A 22,006-nucleotide genomic window follows, 5' to 3' on the forward strand; every position below is an offset into this window, starting at 1 on the left:
CAAAATATAATATTTTAGAAAATATGGACTTAGCAACTTTTCACTCTAAGCTATCGATATTTATAATTCATATTCCAGTCACCCTCTGTGTGGTAGTAATTTATGCCGGCAATGGTAGTTTAAATATTCTCTTTTATAATAAAACTAGAGTACGTGAACGAAATATGTAGATCTGCATAAAAATAAGATGTAATAAAATCTATCCCACAAATATATATGTATGTACATATATGGCATGGTACCTATGCGTTTAAAATAAGTAATGCGATTAATATTACTGTGAAGAGAAATAGAAGTGAACGAACTCTGGTGAATAGCACATAGAAGTGTTATTATCAGGGAACGGATTTTATGGAAATTGCCTTTTTTTCTGCTAAAGAGATAGAGTATATTCGATTAAGAATGTCCACGATTTAGCTTTCCCTGATTCCATATATACACATTTGAAGTTGCCTTTTTTTGCCTTTTTTAAGATATTTGCCTTTTTTTTGCCTTTTTTAAGATATTTGTCTTTTTTTGCCTTTTCCACCTTTAAAAAAGTGATTATAGCATTTACAATATTTTTTTTAAGATTAAAAAATATACACATGCCCATGCAGCTTCTAGAAGCACAGGGACCTCTTGCCAAATTGGTGTTGAAAAAATTCAAAGCCGTTAGCTGAGAAAGCTAACGTAGGCTTGAAGACAATAAGGGGTGTGGATAAAATTGTAAAGGGCGAGGAAAACGCCCTTATTTCTGATAATATGAACGTTTCAAACGTTCCATATTTAAATTGGGCTCCACTTGTATCAACTTACGTCGAGCGCACATTTAGTACATTCAAGGCTTTTCTTCGCGAAAATCGAATGAAAATGCTGCCAGAAAACTTCAAAATGCATCGTGTGGTTCAATGTTACTACAACTATACAGATTAAAGTTTTATGAGTTAGAAACTCGAAAGGATAAAATAGTCAAAGATTCAAAGTACAAATTTTTCATATAATGAAACTACTACATAGTTTTTCTCTTTTTACTTGTTNAAATTTTTCATATAATGAAACTACTTCATAGTTTTTCTCTTTTTACTTGTTATATAAGCATTTCCAAAATAAATATAACTATTTATTGATTGTTCTTCGTATTTTCTGTCTTTTCTAGTGCCTTATTTTGCTTTTTTTGCAATACCTTTTTTTTGCCTTTTCCTGCCTTTTTCGTTAATTTGTTTTGCCTTGTTTAGCCTTTTTTGCAATTCCTAGTGCCTTTTCCTGCCTTTTTCGCTATTTTATTTTGCCTTTTCCATCCTATTTCGTTACTTTATTTTGCCTTTTTTATAGGTTTTTAGGTCCTAAAAATCCGTTCCCTGGTTATTATATATTTCAAATATGGTAAACATGTATGTATCTGGCCTGAGAATTGGCATGATTTACCACTTTTATATCAACTCACATTCTTGTTTATTTTTATAGTTCCCTTTTCAGTTTTCGTTTTTTTTTTCTATTTTTAGTCTTGAGAGGCAGGGCCGAAACCGGAGCTAAATTCGATCGGGCACAAAAAATATGCCCTCTTCTTATTATTTTTGAATTCCCAAAAAGACAAAAATATCTCAATTAGCCTTTACACGCAATTTACGTACATATCGCTTAAACTTTAAATACCACTTGCAGCCATATTAACCTTTAGTTGTAGAAAAATAATGGGAAACTTACCTAAGTTAACTATGCGTACATACATATGTATGTGGATCTGAATGGAATATCACCGTACAGCCATCTAAAATTAAACAATTCATATACCCTTTGATTCCAAATTTTATATTTTCATATTAATTGCTTGTGTGAAATATTCAAATACATCCAAAAAGAATGTTGGTGAAAATGTATCCAAACTTGNACATTCTTGTTTATTTTTATAGTTCCCTTTTCAGTTTTCGTTTTTTTTTTTCTATTTTTGGTCTTGAGAGGCAGGGCCGAAACCGGAGCTAAATTCGATCGGGCACAAAAAATATGCCCTCTTCTTATTAATTTTGAATGCCCAAAAAGACAAAACTATCTCAATTAGCCTTTACACGCAATTTACGTACATATCGCTTAAACTTTAAATACCCCTAGCAGCCATATTAACCTTGAGTTGTAGGAAAATAATGGGAAACTTACCTAAGTTAACTATGCGTACATACATATGTATGTGGATCTGAATGGAATATCACCGTACAGCCATCTAATATTAAACAATTCATATACCCTTTGATACCAAATTTTATATTTTCATATTAATTGCTTGTGTGAAATATTCAAATACATCCAAAAAGAATGTTGGTGAAAATGTATCCAAACTTACCCAACAAATGAAGTATCAAACAAAATTTAAGACTAAAATGAGCATGTACTATGTACATTAGGGTGGTGCAAAATAAGTAAAGTAATCAATTCAGTTAACAAGTTAAATGAAATATATTAATTCGGGTGTCAAATAGAGGTTTAAAAAATCTCTGCTTCTAAAATATTTGTTGAAAGGGTTGCCTTTTGCTCAAAAGCAATTAAATGAATATGAATAATTAAAACCCTTTAATACATATACATACATATATATGTACATACATATGTAGGTGTCAATCAAAAAAAGTTTAAGAGGACATTCTTTATTTACGTTTTTGAAGAAGATTACCGCCTGTTTAGAAATTCAAAGTCAATTCAAATTAAATGGAATTTCTAATATTGGTATCAAACGATAGAGGTCTAAATGAGCCTCATTTATGAAAGTTTTTTGTAGAGGGTTGGCACCAGTTCAAAAGTTGCTGTTCAATTAAATGAGAGCTTAAATAAATCATTATACCACAGGCGCCTAAAGTAATAAATTTAAAAAATCCCTAAATATATTTTGAAAAAAGGGTTGCCATTTTGTTAAATGCATACTGAACTTAGTTAATTGAAACGTTGCATCAAAGTTTCTACACATTTGCTCCAAGTTATTTTGAAAGCATTTTAAAGAGTGGCCACTTTTTCTACTTATGTATGCTAAATAAAATGTATTAATTTAACAATTTATAAACTGAAAATAATATTAATTCGGATTTTTGTAGTTAGGTGGATTAGGTAGTAAAAAGAGAAAAGTATATGTACAAGAACAAGAAAGACAACAGAGGAAGTTAAGATTGTAAGACCATTAAAGGTAGGAAATCAGTTTATTAGTTTTCAAAAGTATATCAACAACTCGTTAAAATAACTTTGTATCTCGAAACACACGCACTCATTTGCAAAATTTTGTTAAGTTATCAGTGCTCGGCGCGTCAAACACAACAGTTGAATTCAGTGTTTCCACACTACTCCCCACCCCAGATTCTACGTCATTTTGAAGGGAAGGTACAATATTTGTTGCCATAACATTTTGATTATCCTTCAACGCCTGCATAAGTGCATCAGTATTGTAGCACAAAACCAAGTTTACGTTTAATCCTTCAAAGATTTGCACAAGATGCGGCTTTAAATTGTAAAAAATAATCTTCTGATTTCTTTGTTTAAAATCTTCAATTAGAGAAGAAATCACTTTGGCTGCGGTATAATCCGCACCATAGACATAGGTGCAATCGATTACTGCAGGAAGTGTAGTTTTATTGCCAAACTTCAATACAATATTGCGCACAAATTCGACGGAGGGAAAGATGAGGCAGCGATCTGGTGTGAGTTTGATAAATTTAATGCCATCATGAGTCTGAAAAGAAACCAAGAACATATTAAAAACACACAAAGCTCCAAACATAGATTAAGGTTTTTGGTTCACTTAAGTACCTCCAATGTCTCCAGACGAACTTTCGGACGCGCTGAATGATACAAAATAAATAATAAATTTACACCTATACCTAAAAGGATGCCAACCTCCAACGGCATAACCAAGCAGGCTACCAAAGCAACAAAATAAGGAATTAAATCAGTACCTGGAAAGAGAAGATAATAGAGAAATTAAAAAAAATAATGCGATATTTTTAGCATCACGAACTTTTTTATCAACTATTTTTGCAGCACTTACGTTTACTACGCCACATTGGCATGATCACCTGGTACTGCAGTTGGAAGATCACCGCTGAGATGATGATGGAAGCCAGAACCGTCTTTGGGATATAGTAGAAGAACTCAGTTAAATAGACCAAAGCAAACATTACAACTATGCCAATATAAAAATTGCCAAGCGGAGTACGAACGCCACTGGCTTTATTGACAGCCGAACGTGCCAGACCACCATTGGCACGATAACCTTGACAAAATGAATTTGCCACGTTCGCTACACCCATTGCAAGCAATTCCTGTGATGCGTCGATAGGCTGCCCCTTAGCTATAGAATAAATTCAAAGAATTTTCGTACTATGCGATGAATATAAAAATAGTTCAACTCACAAAGCGCTTTACATACAGCGATATTCTCCAACAATGCGACGAGCGGCACAATCAACAGTCCGTAACCCAAATTATTCACCATATCCAAGAAAGATTCAGCTTCTACAGCTGACTGGCCGGCAGTGACATTGGCCGGTACAGCTTCAATGGAGAAGGGTGGTAAACGAAATTCAGGCAATCCCGCTGGTATAAATCCTGTCAGCCGGAAATAATTTTTATCTTGCTGCTGCAAATACATGCTCAGTGCTGCGCATATCATAACCAGTGTGGCGTTTCGTGATACGCTAATAAACCACAAAACCTTAGTGACGAAGTTGTGATACCATTTCCGCCCCATTTTCGGGCCGACTTTAATGCGTCCTATGAAGCGCATTAACAGCAAAATAGCAACACAGCTACATCCGAGAATAGTGTCCGCTAAGCGTATACTCCCAATGCTGTTAATCATGCTTATCCATCGCTCCAGAAATGTGGTACCTTTCGCATTTTTTATACCAATAATATCTTTAAACTGCGCTGTGGATATGATCAGTGTAACAGCACTTGTGAAACCGGCACTGACGGGATCCGAAACAAATTCAATGATGAAACCTAATCGGAAGAATGCCATAAGAATTTCGATGATGCCAGTAAGGAATGTAAGTAACACAGCGCGTTGCCATACACCTTTGGCGAACTGAAAAACCATAAGTGATGCAATGGCTGTCGAGCCAACCGTGCTGTCTTTGCAAGTACCAAGTACTACGTAAACGAAACATCCCATAAACGCACCATAAAGACCATACTGCGGGAAAATAAAATAATATTTTAAATGTATGGAGAAAACGTTTAAAATAAGTAAGAAAAACCACTTCCAGTGAAAAAACTAAACAAAGTCTGGGATGAGACCCCTCCCCCTCTTTGGATGACGACCACGGCAAAAGTTTAAGGGACTACGATTTGAGGGCATGCATTTGGAATGTCCGCATCCTTAAAGGGGAGGGTGCCTCTGCCCGTGTGGTCGTAAGCACAAAAGATGGCATCGCCGCCATCCAAGAAATGTATTGGATGGGGCAAGGCATGCAATGTCTTGGACCTTGCGGTGTCTACTACAACTGCCATGTAAAGGAGCGCAAATTCAATGTTGGATTTGTGGTGGGGGAGAGACTCCGTCGCAGGGTACTGTCGTTCACTCCAGTGGATCTGTGCAGAAAAAAATGTGCGCCCCAAAAAGCAAGGAAAGCTTTTCTCGACAAGTTGCAGTCACAACAGAAGGCCGGAATGCCCGGAAACTCGACTGTCACAGGTCTAAGAGAGCACTCTTCAACAAACCGACGTATTCCAGCTCATAGAGTACCGCCAACGAAAAAGTAGCCGGATTCAGCGAGCTCGAATGAAATAACAAAAAAACATCATCAAAATTATCATGCATAAAATTGCCATGCTTAAAATTTTTGAGGACGTTCGCCCTGCCTATGATAAAAATTGTCTAACAGTGTTAGTGTTGCTCGATTTCTCTAAAGCTTTCGATAGTATTGATCACAACATATTCCTGCAAAAATTGCGTTACCATTATAAATTTGGGGGTTTTCTTTTCAATTAATAATTGTACGTTTATTTAGTAGGTGGTAATATGTAGAACAACAAACCTGTGTTGGAAGTCCAGCGACGCTTGAGTAGGCCAAACCTTGTGGAATTACTGTTAAACCAACAGTTATGCCCGCTATGAGATCACCAATTGCATCGCTGCGTGTATATCGAGGTAACCATTGCAAAATCGGTAAACGTTTATAGAGCGTCTTTTTGCGAAACACATTATTCAGGCTAGATTCGCAGAAATCGCCAAAATTACATCCCTTCGTAGGTTTCTGATGATCGGTCACGAGTATGAAATCGGTGGAGCCATTTAATTGTAGCTCAGTAGGTTGATCGATTTGTTCTGCCGTTTTAACACTTGACATATCTGGTAAAAGCGTTTGATTTACGATGTTTATTTGAGCGACTTATTTTGATTTATTTTTATTCACTTTTCATTTGCGTAAATTCTTTTGATTTAAAATTATTTAAATATTATCTTTATTTTTGATATCTTCAGCAGAATATTCTAAAATTAAATTATTAGTTTAGATGAAAATTTTCACGGAAACACTCTTAATTAGAACAAGTTCATACAAACTTATTAAATTTAAAAAAAAAGTATACTACTAGTATCTAAGAAGGCGATCTTCGCACGTCCATGCGCGTCAGGCTGCATGAGGAAAAATGTCGCTGCAGCCGTTGGTACCTTGAGTCTACATAAATGTTTCAATATACTTATACTCACAAATGTATGTATGTCCGTACTCTTGACGAGTGTATATACAAATAGTGTAGAATATTACTTACATAGTACTTGTGTTTGAGCTATTGTTGAGTATGTTTTTATATTGGAATATGCGTAGCTATTTGCCAAATTTATTTGCTTAAGACAAATTAGTAAGGTAACTAAAGATATTTGACTAAATGGACAAACATAATATTCCTCGGCTCCTAACTTTAATTTATACAAATGTTGACTAACTTATTAACACTTTCGCGAATTGTCATACGAGTTTTTATTGATTATTCGATCAAAATAATAAATTCTAAATTTATTTTGTTGATAAAAGAGTCAGAAAATAAATCAATACTTTGCTTTTCAAATTGCAAATAATATTTGATGCAAAAATCTGATTCTGGTACCATGTATCAGACTGCATAATAATGACACTGTAGAGCAAATCTCAAATTTTTAAATGTCACAAAAATACCGATGCACGTAAACATAATTTTGGATCGCAGGCTCTGATCAACATTCATAAAAAAATACAAACTTTAACAAGGAAAAACTAAAAAAATAACAACTTTTTTATTTTATTTTTCCATTTCTATTAAAGCCTGTCGCCAAAAAATCGTGATGAAAATCTATGGGTAAATAAACAACTTTTGAATGGTCAAATGAAAATGAGCAATAATTTTAGGTATGAAATAGAAGCAGGATGTAATATTACTCATATACCATATCGTACATGGCCGTACTCTAGCCCTACATGGCGTATGAGTAACATTTTCCATTTTTAATGTTTCGTCATCCCCATTGCAAACTTAAAATGAAAATATATTGGGGAAAGTGACTTTTCTAGATCAATGGTATCCGTAATCTACTACTCAAAATTAAGTTTACGTGTACCGGCGTTTTTTGTTTCAGCGTCCCTACAATGTAAAAGTAATAACATTTTTTTGCATACACTTTTGCTAAGACTTTGGCCGAGCTTATCCTCCGATTTGTGATATGCGTCTTGATGTTGTTACACAAATGTAAGGACCTACAATTTTACGCCGCCTCGGAACAGCAAATGAATTTTTTGATAAGCTGTTTCGTGGCAGAAATACATTCGGAGGTTTAGCATTGCCTGCCGAGTAGTATACGGACCACTAATCACTCAGCTACAGTGGTCGTTAGATTAGACTACGCGCGCATTATCATTTTATATGCAACCACATGTACCCAGTAGAAAATATATCTGATATCCTACGAAACTCATAACTAGGAATATGGGTTCATCAGTTATATGCGTAACCGAAAAAAATACCCAAGCATGTGAGTCGATCAGATGTTCGCATTTCCAAGTGATATGGAAAATTATGAAATATTAACGCTGAGGACTAGAGGTGAGAATACACCCGCATTAAGACATGGTTGTTGGTAAAAGGCGACTGAAATCTTTTGTTGTAAGCATCCCGAATGGCAGTATTTCGTCTCGGCAAATAGAAGGATGCCTGGAAAATACCCACAAACCCTAGAAATATGAAACAAAACTGTAATCTGTATATAATATCTACTCGCACTTGCGGCAGGAACACGGATTCTGGGCATCCCCAGTCATCATTAAAGCTGCATGCTGGAGTAGCTAGTACCAATCTATACTTCTTTAGAAAGTGCGATGCGTTCTACTCTGACTATTGATTTGGTCATTCCATTGACTGCCTTTCGCGTCAGTTTGGATAAGGCTTGTCGGCTTCGTCCACCCCTTACCCAGGCACTCAAAACTTATCATCAAATGCAGTGGAAATGCTATCGCTGCAGGCAAAGAGAGTACGAGATGCTAATTCGTTCTTCGAAAAAGGCTTCCTTTAAGAGTTGCTGCCATTGAAACCTTTCGCCAAACTGCTAGGCTGCTAAAATTTCTAAATTACCAAACCGAAAAATTGGGTTCACTCAAGAGGCCTCTGGCCTATGAGGCTGTAAAATGCTCTGAACCCTGCAGAATTTGCAGACATTAGGTCATACGAATAAAAACTAAGCAATTGCCTTTCCTTAAAATTTCAGACCTTTTACTTAAATGAATAAGAGAAACCGAGCTATAACTAAAAGAGAAATAGAGTTCACAAAGTGACCAAATCCCTCCAAGTCACAAAAAAAGTTCTCTTCAGAAACTTTGCGGGTTTCAAATGAATGAGCTGGGCTCCAGAATAATTAAAGCTTTTTACAACTGATTTTAACTAGTTATTACTATGTAAAATTTATTAACTAGAACAAGAATCGATTTTCTTCAAAATTGCTACTTTCTCTGAATTTTGCACAAAAAAAAATTTAATACAAGCAAACAAAAATTCAAACAATCGGGCTCAACTGGTCTCTTGTAAAGTTTATTAGATTTCATTAAAAAAAAGCAACTAAATTTGAGTGAAACTGTGAAAATGCCAATTTTGAAACATTGTGCGATGCTGGTAAAAGAGGAAGATGAAGGCTTCATCTGCATTGGAAAACCCTCCATCTTGGCTTCACTTGGCATTTCCAATTGGCGTCTGTTGGCACAGAAGAGAAACGACTGGCGTACTTTGTTGCGATCGGCTAAAATCGCTTCCATGTTCTTACTATTTCTAACCGACTTCCAAAAAAGCAGGAGCTTATAAGTTCGTTGGAATTTTTTTTGGACCATGTCAACCGATTTGGATAATTCTTTTTGCATCGGAAAGGTAGTGTCTCAGAGGTGGTCCCATACTAATCTGATTTAGATCCGATCATTGAATCATGAAAAAATTAACGGTACTCCTAAATTTTTATATGAGAATTGAAGTCGGTTTTGTTTTTTGCTTAACAATTACTTGTTAAGATCAAGCTTTGTCACTGAGATAAAACATATTTTATTTTCAAGATTTTCGCAAGTTCACATACAAGGAAACATACTTTTTCACCCGGGTTAAATGCTAGTACAATAGTTTAAAATCTTTTGTCAAGTCACAAAACTTATCTCTAATTAACATTCTACGGTCGTTGAAATTAAGATAAATAATTCTTANGAGTACGAGATGCTAATTCGTTCTTCGAAAAAGGCTTCCTTTAAGAGTTGATGCCATTGAAACCTTTCGCCAAACTGCTAGGCTGCTAAAATTTCTAAATTACCAAACCGAAAAATTGGGTTCACTCAAGGGGCATCTGGCCTATGAGGCGGTAAAATGTCCTGAGCTCTGCAGAATATTTGGTTAAAAATCGCTAAGAAGTATTTGATTAAAGTTTTTGTGAACAATAGGTCATATAAATAAAAACTGAGCAATTGCTTTTCCTTAAAATTTCAGACCTTTTACTTAAAACGAAATAGAGTTCACAAAGTGACCAAAGCCCTTCAAGTCACAAAAAGAAAGTTCTCTTCAGAACCTTTGATGAGCAGGGCTCCAGAATAATTACAGCTTTTTACAATTGTTTTTAACTAGTTATTATTATGTAAAATTTATTAACTGGAACAAGAACTGATTTTCTTCAAAATTGCTACTTTCTCTGCATTTTGCAATAAAAAATTTAATACAAGCAAACAAAAATTCACACAATCTGGCTCAACTGGTCTTTTGCAAAGTTTATTAGCTTTCAGTAAAAAAAGCAAATAAATTTGAGTGAAAAATGAAGGCTCCAGTGAACTGTGAAAATGCCAATTTTGAAACATTGTGCCATGCTGGTAATAGAGGAAAATGAAGGCTTCCTCTGCATTGCAAAACAGATGGAGAAGGACTTAGCTTGCCTTGGCATTTCCAATTGGCGTCTGTTGGCACAAAAGAGAAACGACTGGCGTGCTTTGTTGGGATCGGCTAAAATCGCTTTCATATTCTTAATATTTTTAACCGACTTCCAAAAAAGCAGGAGGCTATAAGTTCGTTGGATTTTTTTTATGTATGCTACCGCATAACTTTGGACCACGTCAACCAATTTGGATAATTCTTTTTGCATCGGAAAGGTAGTGTCTCAGAATCATTGAATCACGGTACTCCTAAATTTTATATGAGAATTGAAGTCGGTTTTGTTTTTTTTTTTTAACAATTACTTGTTAAGATCAAGCTTTGTCGCAGATATAAAATATATTTCATATTTTATTTTCAAGATTTTCGCAAGTTCGTAAAAAAAGCAAACATACTTTTTCACCCGGGTTAAATGCTAGTACAATAGTTTAAAATCTTTTGTCAAATCACAAAACTTATCTCTAATTAACATACTACGCTCGTTGAAGTTAAGATAAATAATTCTTATTAAAATATGTTTTTAATCTTCTAATACATATCGCTCACAAAAAAAAAACTGCGTACTTTTAGGAACATATTTTCCAGGTAAACTAGCTTCTAATAAAAATATTTACAAACACTTAAATGTACATATACTTATGTAAATATGTGTTCCTGCCTACGCACATTCTGACTGAGTTATTTACAATTTCGATAAGTTATCAGTGGTCGGCGTGTCGGATATAAGAGTAGAATTCAGTGTTTCACTACTACTCTCCACCCCAGACTCGACATCAGCGCTAAGATGAGGTACTGAGTTTGATACCGCACCATTAAGATTCTCCTTCAACGCCTGTGTCAGCGCATCAGTATTGTAGCACAAAACCAAATTTAGGTTCAAACCCTCAAAGATTTGCACAACATTTGACTTTAAATTATAGAAAATAATTTTCTGGTTTCTTTGTTTGAAGTCTTCAATTAGCGAAGATATCACTTTGGCGGCAGTGTAGTCCGCACCATAGATGTAGGTGCAATCGATAACCACATGAAGTGTGGTTTTATTACCAAATTTCAATACAAGATTGCGCACAAATTCGACAGAGGGAAAGATGAGGCAGCGATCTGGTGTTAGTTTCAGGAATTTTATGCCATCATGAGTCTGTAAAGCGAGGAAAAACAGATAAAATTGATGATCAATGCTTTTGGCAGACTTATGTAAGTACCTCCAATGTCTCCAGACGAACTTTCGGACGCGCCGAATGGTATAAAATAAATAGAAGATTCACACCGATTGCTATAAGGATGCCCACCTCCAGCGGCAAAACCAGGCAGGCAATGAAGGCAACAAAACATGGAATTAAATCGGTACCTGAAAGGATAAAATGACGTAACAGTTAATCTACTAACATTATTATTAGAACAACCAATATTTAAACTCAGAGCCCACTATTTCAAAATTAACTATTTCTGAATTAACCATCCATGANTCTACTAACATTATTATTAGAACAACCAATATTTAAACTCAGAGCCCACTGTTTCAAAAAAATAAGGACCTGTTTTTAAATCCATTTCTGAATTAACCATCCATGTTTGTTTTAATTGTAACCCCATATAAAGGTAGAATTAATGTATTGAGGATAACGGCTAAGGCATTTTTGGGAAAATACCACTACTACGATCACATAGACGGTTTAAGTCAATCAATAACATAACAACATAAACACCAAAATTAGAGCTTCAAACCATGTGAAAAATTAAAGAAAATTCTGTAAATTTTCATTAAAATATTTCACTTTTTAATTGGACTCTTTTGAAAAAAGTTGAGTATGCTGTTTTTTAGTCTATTAAAATTTAGTATAATAATGTGAAAGTCTGAGCTAGCTAGGAACTGCCAATGATTTTTGACAAACTTTTTATATGGAGAAAAAGAGTGACACCTTCAACAAAAAAAAATTGCCAAAAATCATAGCTTCCTCAGACTTGCACAATATTATACAAAAATTGAATGGGCTAAAAACTGCGTACTCAGTTTAAAGGGAAAATTTTGATGAAAATTTGCAGAATTTTCTTTAATTTTGCACAAGGTTTGGAGCTCGAATTTTTGGGGTCTTGGTATTAGAATTAACCATATTAAAAAAAATTGTGAAAAATAAAGTAATTAAAAACAGTTGCACATATTGCAAAAAAAATNAGGCATTTTTGGGAAAATACCACTACTACGATCACATAGACGGTTTAAGTACAGCCAATCAATAAAGTTTATGTACAGCGATTTCTTGCAATACGGGCAACTGTTATTTATTTATTTTGTTTTTCGTAAATTTTTTTATAAAAATATGGTTAATTCTACAATAAAAACGCCAAAAAATTTGAGCTTCAAACCTTGTGCAAAATTAAAGAAAATTCTGTAAATTTTCATTAACATATTTCACTTTTTAATTGGACTATTTTGAAAAAAGTTGAGTATGCTGTTTTTAGCCTATTAAATTTTAGTATAATAATGTGCAAGTCTGAGGTAGCTAGGAACTATCAATGATTTTTGACAAATTTTTTATATAGACAAAATGAGCGTTACCTTCAACAAAAAAATTTGCCAAAAATCATAGCTTCCTCAGACTTGCACAATATTATACAAAAATTGAATGGGCTAAAAACTGCGTACTCAGTTTAAAGAGAAAATTTTCATGAAAATTTGCAGAATTTTCTTTGATTTTGCACAAGATTTGGAGCTCGGATTTTTAGGGTCTTCGTAGTAGAATTAACCATATTAAAAAAAATTGTGAAAAAAAAAATAATTATAAACAGTTGCACGTATTGCAAAAAAAAAATCGCTGTACCTAAATTTTATTGATTGACTGTATGTTTCACTCAAAAAAAAAGAAATACGTATTTTATTATTTCATAAAATAAGCACCCTAAACACCATGACACATTCTAGGAAAATTTNAAAAAAAAAGAAATACGTATTTTATTCTTTCATAAAATAAGCCCCCTAAACACCATGAAACATTCGTGGTGGAAATATTTTCACATTGAACTCCATACTTCATTGCTCTTAGTACTTACGCTTACTACGCCACATTGGCAATATAACATGATACTGCAGTTGGAAGATCACCGCTGAGATAATGATGGAAGCTAGAACTGCCTTNAAATTTTTTCACATTGAACTCCATACTTCATTGCTCTTAGTACTTACGCTTACTACGCCACATTGGCAATATAACATGATACTGCAGTTGGAAGATCACCGCTGAGATAATGATGGAAGCTAGAACTGCCTTTGGAATATAGTAGAAGAAGTCAGTTAAATAGACCAAAGCAAACATCACTATCAAGCCGATATAAAGATTTCCGAGTGGTGTACGAACGCCACTAGCGTTATTGACAGCCGAACGTGCGAGACCACCATTGGCACGATAACCTTGGAAGAATGAATTGGCCACGTTTGCTACGCCCATGGCAACTAATTCTTGTGTTGCGTCAATAGGTTGTCCTTTAGCTGCAAATTGAAAAAAAAATAATNGTTTGCTACGCCCATGGCAACTAATTCTTGTGTTGCGTCAATAGGTTGTCCTTTAGCTGCAAATTGAAAAAAATAAATAAATCAATAATTTAGGATCTTACGCCTATTGTTAGACTCACCAAAAGCTTTGCATACGGCAATATTCTCCAGCAACGCAACGAGCGGCACAATCAACAGGCCGTAACCCAAATTACTCACCATATCCAAGAATGATTCAGGTTCTACAGCTAACTGCCCGCTAGTAGAATTGGCCGGTACAGCATCAATGGAGAAGGGTGGTAGACGAAATTCAGGCAATCCCGCTGGTATAAATCCTGTCAGCCGAAAGTAATCTTTACCTTGATGTTTCAGGTGCATGCTCAGTACTGCGCATACCACCACCAATGTGGCATTTCGTGATACGCCCAGAAACCACAGAATTTTAGTGAGCAAGTTATGATACCATTTGCGTTCAGTTTTTGGACCCACCTTAATGCGTCCTATGAAGCGCATTAATATCAAAATTGCAACACAGCTACAGCCGAGAATGGTGTCCGCTATGCGTATACTTCCGATATCGTTAATCATGCTTATCCAACGCTCCAGAAATGTGGAGCCTTCTCCATTTTTAACACCGATTATATTTTTAATCTGCGATGTGGAGATGATTAATGCGACAGCGCTTGTGAAGCCGGCGCTCACTGGACCCGAAACAAATTCAATGATGAAACTTAATCGGAAGAGTGCCATAAGAATTTCGATGATGCCAGTGAGGAATGTAAGTAACACAGCGCGTTGCCATTCACCTTTGGCGAACTGGAAGACCATAAGAGATGCAATCGCTGTCGATCCGATGGTGCTGTCCTTACACGTGCCGAGTACTACGTAAACGAAGCATCCCATAAACGCACCATAAAGACCATACTGGGGGGTAAAATAAATAATATTTTTATAAATCTTTGCAAAAAATAACAACACTTCGAACATGTGTAATAACGAAAATGTGTACATATTAATATACCAATAACCACGTACTGCCTTTTGTTAATATTCGCAATGTTTTACATGCTAAAAATTAATTAATTTTGTATAAAACCACGGCTTATATTTTAGCAAACTCCATTTAATTCCAAAAATGATACTGTGTTCAAAAACTAAGAAAAATCTGTAAAGTTTCAGCAAAATCGTGAATTTTTTAATACGACTTTCTAAAAAGAATTCAAGTATGCAATTTTATAGCCCATTAAATTTTAGTGTAATAATGTGGAAATTTGAAACAACTAAAAAATGCGTTGATTTTTGAGAATTTATTTGCTGACTGTCCTACGCATTTTTTTCCACACAAAAAATTTTCAGATTTTTTTTTTTATATGAAAAAATGCGTAGGACAGTCAGCAAACTAATTCTTTAAAATTTGCAAATTATTATACTAAAAAAATTTCAGAATTTTTTTTATATGAAAAAAAAGCAAAAAGAAAACTCAATTTTTTAGAGGTTTGAAATTTGCAGATTATTGTACTAAACAACTTTCAGATTTTTTTTATATGAAAAAAAATGCGTAGGACAGCCAGCAAAAAAATCTCGAAATTCAACGAGAATTTTTAGACATTTGAAATTTGCACATTATTAAACTAAAATGTCATGGGCTAACTTCATACTGAATTCTTTTTAGAAATTCCGTATTAAAAAGTTCTCGATTTTGCTGAAGCTTTGCAGATTCTTCTTAATTTTTGTACACAGTATCATTCGTGGATTTAAATGGGATTTGCTAAAACATAAGCTATATTTTAAAACAAAATTAACAAAAAAAAAAAAATTAGGATGTAAAACATTGCGAATATTAACAAAAAAGCCGTACGCTCAATTTTGGCAGTATCTACATTTTTTGGGAAAATATAGAGGTTCATTTAAAGCAACTCATACTATTTAAAAAGTAAAACAGGAACAGGAAGTGGGTGCTCACTACTTTAGTTGAATAAAAAAATATTAAGTTCAAAAAACCTGGGTAGCAGTTATTCGTCGCCACGCTGTATAGGAACTCTTGTATTCAACCTTGTGGAAGAAAATAAAAAAAATTCATACGATTCTAGGCTTACTCTAATATAGATACGATATTAACGCAAAAATGGGATGATATGCATATGAATGCTTTTTATTGTAATACCATTCAGAATATTTAAATGATTTTACATCACATTAAACAAGTCATCGGATGTGACATATCACTGTGGATATGATAACAGTGAGAGTTGTAAAAGAAATATAAATAATATTATACATATTGTGACGTATCCTTGTTTTCGTACGAATTGCAAATAATGAAACAACTCTAAATAACGATTTTATATCACATCGTCAAATTTCCATCACCCGAGCTTATATCACGAGATGCAAAATCATATCACATTTAATCCGGTTTTGTATATGTCATCAACGACATGTGCATGTGATAAAGATAAAGAAATTATGTGCCTGCGTCTTTTTTAAAATGGTAGTCATTTAAGTTTCCGAATGAGTCTTTGCCCCAGGTGCTGCCGGCGAGCAACTTGAGGACCTTATTGCGGCTCTAACTATAATTTGTTGACAACTGCAGCTGTGTGCGTGGAGAAAGAGAGCAGGCTATTAATTCTTGCCGGACCACCTTCGTCCAGGTGGTGAAGAGGGTCGCCGTTGATTTCGTTGGCGAGAGTGTTAAGCTCCTTGCAGTGACGAAGAGAGAAAGGCTGGAGAGATAGCCGTTTACTTTTGAGCAGAGGTCATCAATTCCATTCCCATATGCCTTTATCGAGCAAGCGAATGAGATCAGGAAAACTCCCTCAGATGGCTGGGGGATCTTCGAGATATAGAAGTTAAACAGTAAGGGGGAGAGAGCACCATCTTGTGGAACTCCTTTTTATTCTTGTATAGGTTTCTATGTTTGGTCTCTGAAGATCACTGACGACTGTCGACCACTCAACTAATTTTCCGACCACCGCTTGAGTCCCTGTAAGAGAGAGGAGGCCTCAATGTCTTCTAGCAACGTGGCATAGCAGACGGTGTCAAACGCCTTTGAAAAGTCCAGCGCTACTAGGACAGTTCTCTCACAGGGTCGGTTGCGGTTTAGGCCACGAGTTATTTGGGTGTTTATGGCGTTAAATGCTGTTGTTGTGCTATGCACTTTACGGAGGTCATGCTGATGCTTCGCCGGGGACAGGTGGTAGGTGAAGTACGGGAGAAGCAGGGATTTTAGTGTCTCCGCGACCGGGGAAAGGAGCCTTATCGGGCGATAACAGTCTCCTTTGTTGGCGGGTTCCCCCTGTTTCAGCAGTGGGACCACTCTCCGTGATTTCCTCACATCAGGAATGATGAGAGTGGCCATTGACAGGTTGAGACCTCCGTTTGGTATGCTAGTCCCGCGGGCCCCAAATGTTTCAGCTTCACCATACAGATTCCGTCGTGTCCAATGGCTTTGGAGGATTTCGCCTTCCCTATGGCGCCTTTCACTTCGACGCTGGTGACAACAAATGGTGCACTATTTTTAACAGTTTGTGCAGCCTCCAGGTCACTCGACATTTGGACTTGTCTACCTTAGGATTCAGTGTAAACTGCCAGCTAAAATAGCTCGCGCATTTCTTCGGGTCCGATGAGGCGCAACCTTCGAATGAAATTTCCACTCTGTCATCGGGCTTCCACGGCTTGGACAAGGGCCGCCCAGTCTTCCTACTTTTTCCGCTCGCCCTGATTTACCAGTTGCCGAATCTCCAAATTAAGATCCTTCCAGCGACAACAACAACAAGTGAAACAACAGCCCTTGGTTGGGTAAAACCCGAGACATTCCGGTACTTAGAACTGGCTATCGTGGGAATGTCAATGGCGTCGGGTTGGGGCCGTTAGCAAAAACCTTTGCCAAGTGAATATATCTTTCGCGAAGCTCCAGCAGTTATTACGATCAAGTGTAGGAGGTGTATCTGCACTTAGTGCGTACTTAGAATTCGTGGGTACTCTTGAGAACTTTTCAAGATATTTAGGCATAAAAACTACGAACAACATTTTTACTATTTTTTAAAACGGATACTTGTAAAATTTTAGCAAATTAAAATTTAATTAAACGATTCGTAGCAGAAACTTTTTTGTTAACGTAATAATTGAGCTCTAGGATAGCACATACACACATTGCCTATATCATGTGTAAAATATTTAGGCATTTATCACTGTGTAACATTTAAATTAAGTAACCATGCTCACATTTTCAGGCACACTGAGAATCGCGAAAACACTAAAGTAAGGTTGTTGTCCACTTTACAAAGCCTTATTTATGTCCCTAGCTCTTTTTTTCTCTTTCGGAACCAAAATATACGCAAAGATAAATATATTCACAATTTTGTGCTTAGCTGGCCATCGTCGACAGACTAATCTGCAATCTACAGCAAAATTATTTTTAGCAAAACACCTGCAACACGCGCCTGTCAATGAAATGCAAATGGCCCAGTTCTAGCGAATCCTAACAAATGTTTATAAAAAAATATATTTATATCACTTTGAACAAACCTGTGTTGGCAGTCCAGCGACGCCGGCATAGGCTAAACCTTGCGGAATGACCGTCAAGCCAACAGTTATGCCCGCTATTAGATCACCGACTGCATCGCTGCGTGTATATCGAGGTAACCATTTCAAAATAGGTAAACGTTTATAGAGCGTTTTTTTGCGGAAGACATTCTTTAGGCTAGACTCACAGAAGTCGCCGAAGCTACGTCCTTTAGTCGGCGACTGATGATCGGTCACGAGTATGAAATCAGTGGAGCCATTAAATTGTGTTTCTATGGGCTGATCGATTTTAGAGCGCGTTCGAAATTGTTCTGCCGTTTCAACACTGGACATATTCCGTTAAGTTTAGGTATTTATTAATAACTATGTTCGTTTATTAGAATTATTTGGATTTATATTTATTCAGGGCAAGAATATTTTGTATCACTATTTTTCTTAAGTATTTTATTTATTTTTTATTCTAATTATATTCGTTTTCTTGCCGTATAGATATGGTCCTGCTGCGATCCGAGTGGAAAGCTTGTATTACCACTTTCAATATCTGAGTAAATAAGTCGCACGAAGTTAGTGGCTCTGCCTTAAACCTCATTTGATTTCGAACGCCTCAGGAAACTTTATCTCAATTTGAACGCAGATGAAACGTGTACTCAACGTCACTCTACGTAGCCGTATGAGTTTTCGGGATCCGAAATTTAGACATAGCGTCGTAGAGACAGCCTCTTTTCGTGCTACCAAAAGCCAATTAAAAAACGGTGAAAGCGCGATGTTCTTTCTAGTAGCTCGTTTCTGTAACAGTTCTCTACCAAGGCGAATTGAGATATGAATTCGCCGCCCTGTTCTCTACTGCTAATGAGTAGTAGAGAATGACGTATATTCTCTACCAGTAGAGAAATAATCGATAGAGAAAAGTTACAGAAACGAGCTACAGGATTAGCCGCGCTGTGTTAATCTGCTCACTGGTTGACTTGTCTGGATTAAATCTATGCTGATAAGATCCAATAAAGGAGAGATGGAAAGAAACATATCTTCGCCATATTTGGGTTGAATCATCTGTTAAGACTGAACATATTCTACTTATCAAGCCTATTAATTGTATAACGAAATCTCCAAAAACTTAAGTTTTTAAATACATCTCTATATTATTAAACATTCGATATGTAGATAATTTAATGTCCCTACCTCTCTACGACAAGTTTTACAATGTTTAGCTCCTCAAAGCACAAAGCACATATTACCTTGATCTTGACAAACAGTAACACTTATATTCAAATATCTGTCTCTAATTGTGAATATACATATGTATCTATAGTAAACAAGTCATCTCTGTATATGGGTATAAATATGGGTACTGGAATGTAGTCGCTTAATGATAAAAGCGGAAGATAAGGCAACTTTAAACAATTGTAACGTACATATGTTTACATTAAGCAATGCATTATCAAAGTAACATAGTAGCTTTATTGTGCTAGCTACTGTTTATAAGTTTATTGTTTCGGCGTTATGGGCTTCTCGTTTAATGAGGCAACAACAAAAAACAACATCCCAGAAATGATAGTCAACAGGTAATTCACTAATACAATTCAAATTGACTAAATGCACTCGTGATTAATTGTTGGAAATAGCAAAATAAAATGTCTCCCTAAAAAAACGAATTAGCAATTTGTGTAGGTATTATTAGATACAAAGCTTCGCTAATAATAATAATAAAGGTTCATACAGATAAATATACGCGAGAAAATTACTTCTTCCATTTATCTTTGTGTTGAGTTACCGCGTATTACTAGCCTTAGCATCGAATTTTCAAAAGTGCTTCGGAATAACTTAGTCTTTATTTGTTGTTTTTTAAAAGAACATTTAATTTAAATTATTTTTTTTTGTTTCACTTCCTTTATTATCAGAGATTATTCGAATAATTTGTTATTTAGATAAGTATTCGAATAAAGTTGCAACCGTAATGTACTTACTTGCAAATAACGAATTATTCCTGAATAAATTGCTTATGCATCCATTATTCAGTTTTTTTATACAAGGTCTTGTCGTGCCTTGGCGAGGACCTGCCACAAGCAGTGGTCTGTTGGGGTGTCCACATCTGCAGCACTCTACTAGGAACTGCTTTCACAACATAATACTGTGTTCCTTGATTGGAATGTAAATAGCAACGTGACTAAAATTATTTACATATATCTGTTGCCATCTGCACGCGGATCACGATACTGGTAACAGTGAAGAGGGAGGCTTCCTCTAAGATGGATAGACCAGGTGGAAATGACATTTTTCATTCGTATTTCCAATTGGCGTCAGTTTGCACAGAAGAGTAACTACCAGCCAAACTCACTTTAAAGAATATATCGGCTATTCAAATAACTGCCCAGGTCCACTCTTCGATCGGATATAAAAAGTGAGAAGGAATAAAGTTTAAGATTTTTGGCTAGTATTTTCTGGTTTACATCTACTAAAAATAATCATTAAGATCCTTTTTGAACTCGATCGCAGAATCAGAGAACTGATATGTCGCGTCTACGTAATCGAAACGACCCAGCTTCATATCAAGTCAAGGACTGTCACAACAGCATCACTCCCCATATACTCTTTTGGGGAATTTGTATGCTGGAACAACAACAACAACAACTGATTTTTGCTAATACTACAAACACCACTTTTCATATTTTTTTTAAAGCTTTTTTTATTTTTTATTTCATTTTTATTTTACATTATTCATTAATTCATAAGCATTCATCATTAAATATATATAAAGATTATATTATTACATTTTACAAATTTGCATTAAATAGTAAAATCATATATTCAATCATAATTCAGTAATGGAGAATCCTTCAGTTAAGACGCGATCTATATAAGCATTTACGTAGCTGGATTGTAAAAAAATTGTTTATTTGACTTTTTCTGTTATACATATGTATGTATGTATGTAAAACAACATAACAGCCATTTCGTTTACTTTTGATTTCTTTCGGTTTAGAATTACATATGTAAGTAAATTGGCTTGATAAATAAAATTGATGTATGCAAATATGAGCTATGTAAATTGGTAATTGTTAAGAATGAACAGAATCTACAGTTTTTAAGTGTTTGCATGCATTTTTATTATTCTGTGCTGCTCATATGTTTACATGTATTTAAGTATGTCTGAGCATTTAATAAATGTACGGGTGTTGTGTGGAGTTTTTCAATAACTTTTCACAATGCTGTTAATGAATTCGAAAGTCTGGCATTTTGAGTTTGTGTAAATGGCTTCGCTTGAACCGTGGTGAATTTTTTTTTATTTAGATTCAAGGAGAATTTATACTACTCAACGTCTGCGTCTTGCATAAATGTCTTTTTGCTGATTTTTTGTTCATACTGTACATACATAATTTGGGCCTGTTCGAGGCACGTAATAAAAGCGGCATTACTGCCATACTGATGTAAAATGGCAACATTGTTGTAACTGCCCAACTGATAATACATTGCTTGAAATTCACACAGAACGTGATACTTCAATAATTCGCGCCACACTGCGCTTGTGATTGCAACTCGAACAAGCCCTATATCTCTCCTCAAATTGTTATTGTAAAGGCTCGCAAATAAATATATGTATTATAATATATTATATATATA

The 22,006-nt window shown here is 35.3% G+C and overlaps 2 protein-coding genes across 2 annotated transcripts; both read right to left on the minus strand.

Annotated features, from left to right (window-relative positions):
• Positions 1–3,226: 3,226 nt before the first annotated feature.
• LOC108362008 (sodium-independent sulfate anion transporter-like) lies at positions 3,227–6,308 on the minus strand. The gene is made up of 5 exons (XM_017614827.1): positions 5,997–6,308; positions 4,369–5,152; positions 4,004–4,306; positions 3,766–3,911; positions 3,227–3,688 (listed from the first exon to the last, which is right to left on the minus strand). Exons 1-5 carry the CDS (start codon positions 6,306–6,308, stop codon positions 3,227–3,229), a joined length of 2,007 nt encoding a protein of 668 aa, XP_017470316.1.
• Positions 6,309–10,937: 4,629 nt separating this feature from the next.
• LOC108362010 (sodium-independent sulfate anion transporter) lies at positions 10,938–18,852 on the minus strand. The gene is made up of 5 exons (XM_017614830.1): positions 18,392–18,852; positions 14,005–14,788; positions 13,559–13,861; positions 11,580–11,725; positions 10,938–11,515 (listed from the first exon to the last, which is right to left on the minus strand). The coding sequence occupies exons 1-5, from the start codon at positions 18,719–18,721 to the stop codon at positions 11,060–11,062; spliced, it is 2,019 nt and encodes a 672-aa protein (XP_017470319.1). The 5' UTR covers positions 18,722–18,852; the 3' UTR covers positions 10,938–11,059.
• Positions 18,853–22,006: the final 3,154 nt, after the last annotated feature.

This window comes from Rhagoletis zephyria, unplaced genomic scaffold, assembly GCF_001687245.7.
Source record: "Rhagoletis zephyria isolate East Lansing unplaced genomic scaffold, Rhagoletis_zephyria_1.1 Rzeph_scaffold_00909, whole genome shotgun sequence".
Taxonomy (NCBI): Eukaryota; Metazoa; Arthropoda; class Insecta; order Diptera; family Tephritidae; genus Rhagoletis; species Rhagoletis zephyria.

Coding starts and splice junctions, on each gene's coding strand:
- LOC108362008 (XM_017614827.1), bottom strand. CDS start 6,308: ATGTCAAGTGTTAAAACGGCAGAACAAATCGATCAACCTACTGAGCTA. Junction 5,153..5,996: donor TCGCTGGACTTCCAACACAG/GTTTGTTGTTCT, acceptor ATTTTCCCGCAG/TATGGTCTTTATGGTGCGTT. Junction 4,307..4,368: donor CGCTGTATGTAAAGCGCTTT/GTGAGTTGAACT, acceptor TTTATTCTATAG/CTAAGGGGCAGCCTATCGAC.
- LOC108362010 (XM_017614830.1), bottom strand. CDS start 18,721: ATGTCCAGTGTTGAAACGGCAGAACAATTTCGAACGCGCTCTAAAATC. Junction 13,862..14,004: donor TGCCGTATGCAAAGCTTTTG/GTGAGTCTAACA, acceptor TTCAATTTGCAG/CTAAAGGACAACCTATTGAC. Junction 11,516..11,579: donor TTCGTCTGGAGACATTGGAG/GTACTTACATAA, acceptor CTCGCTTTACAG/ACTCATGATGGCATAAAATT.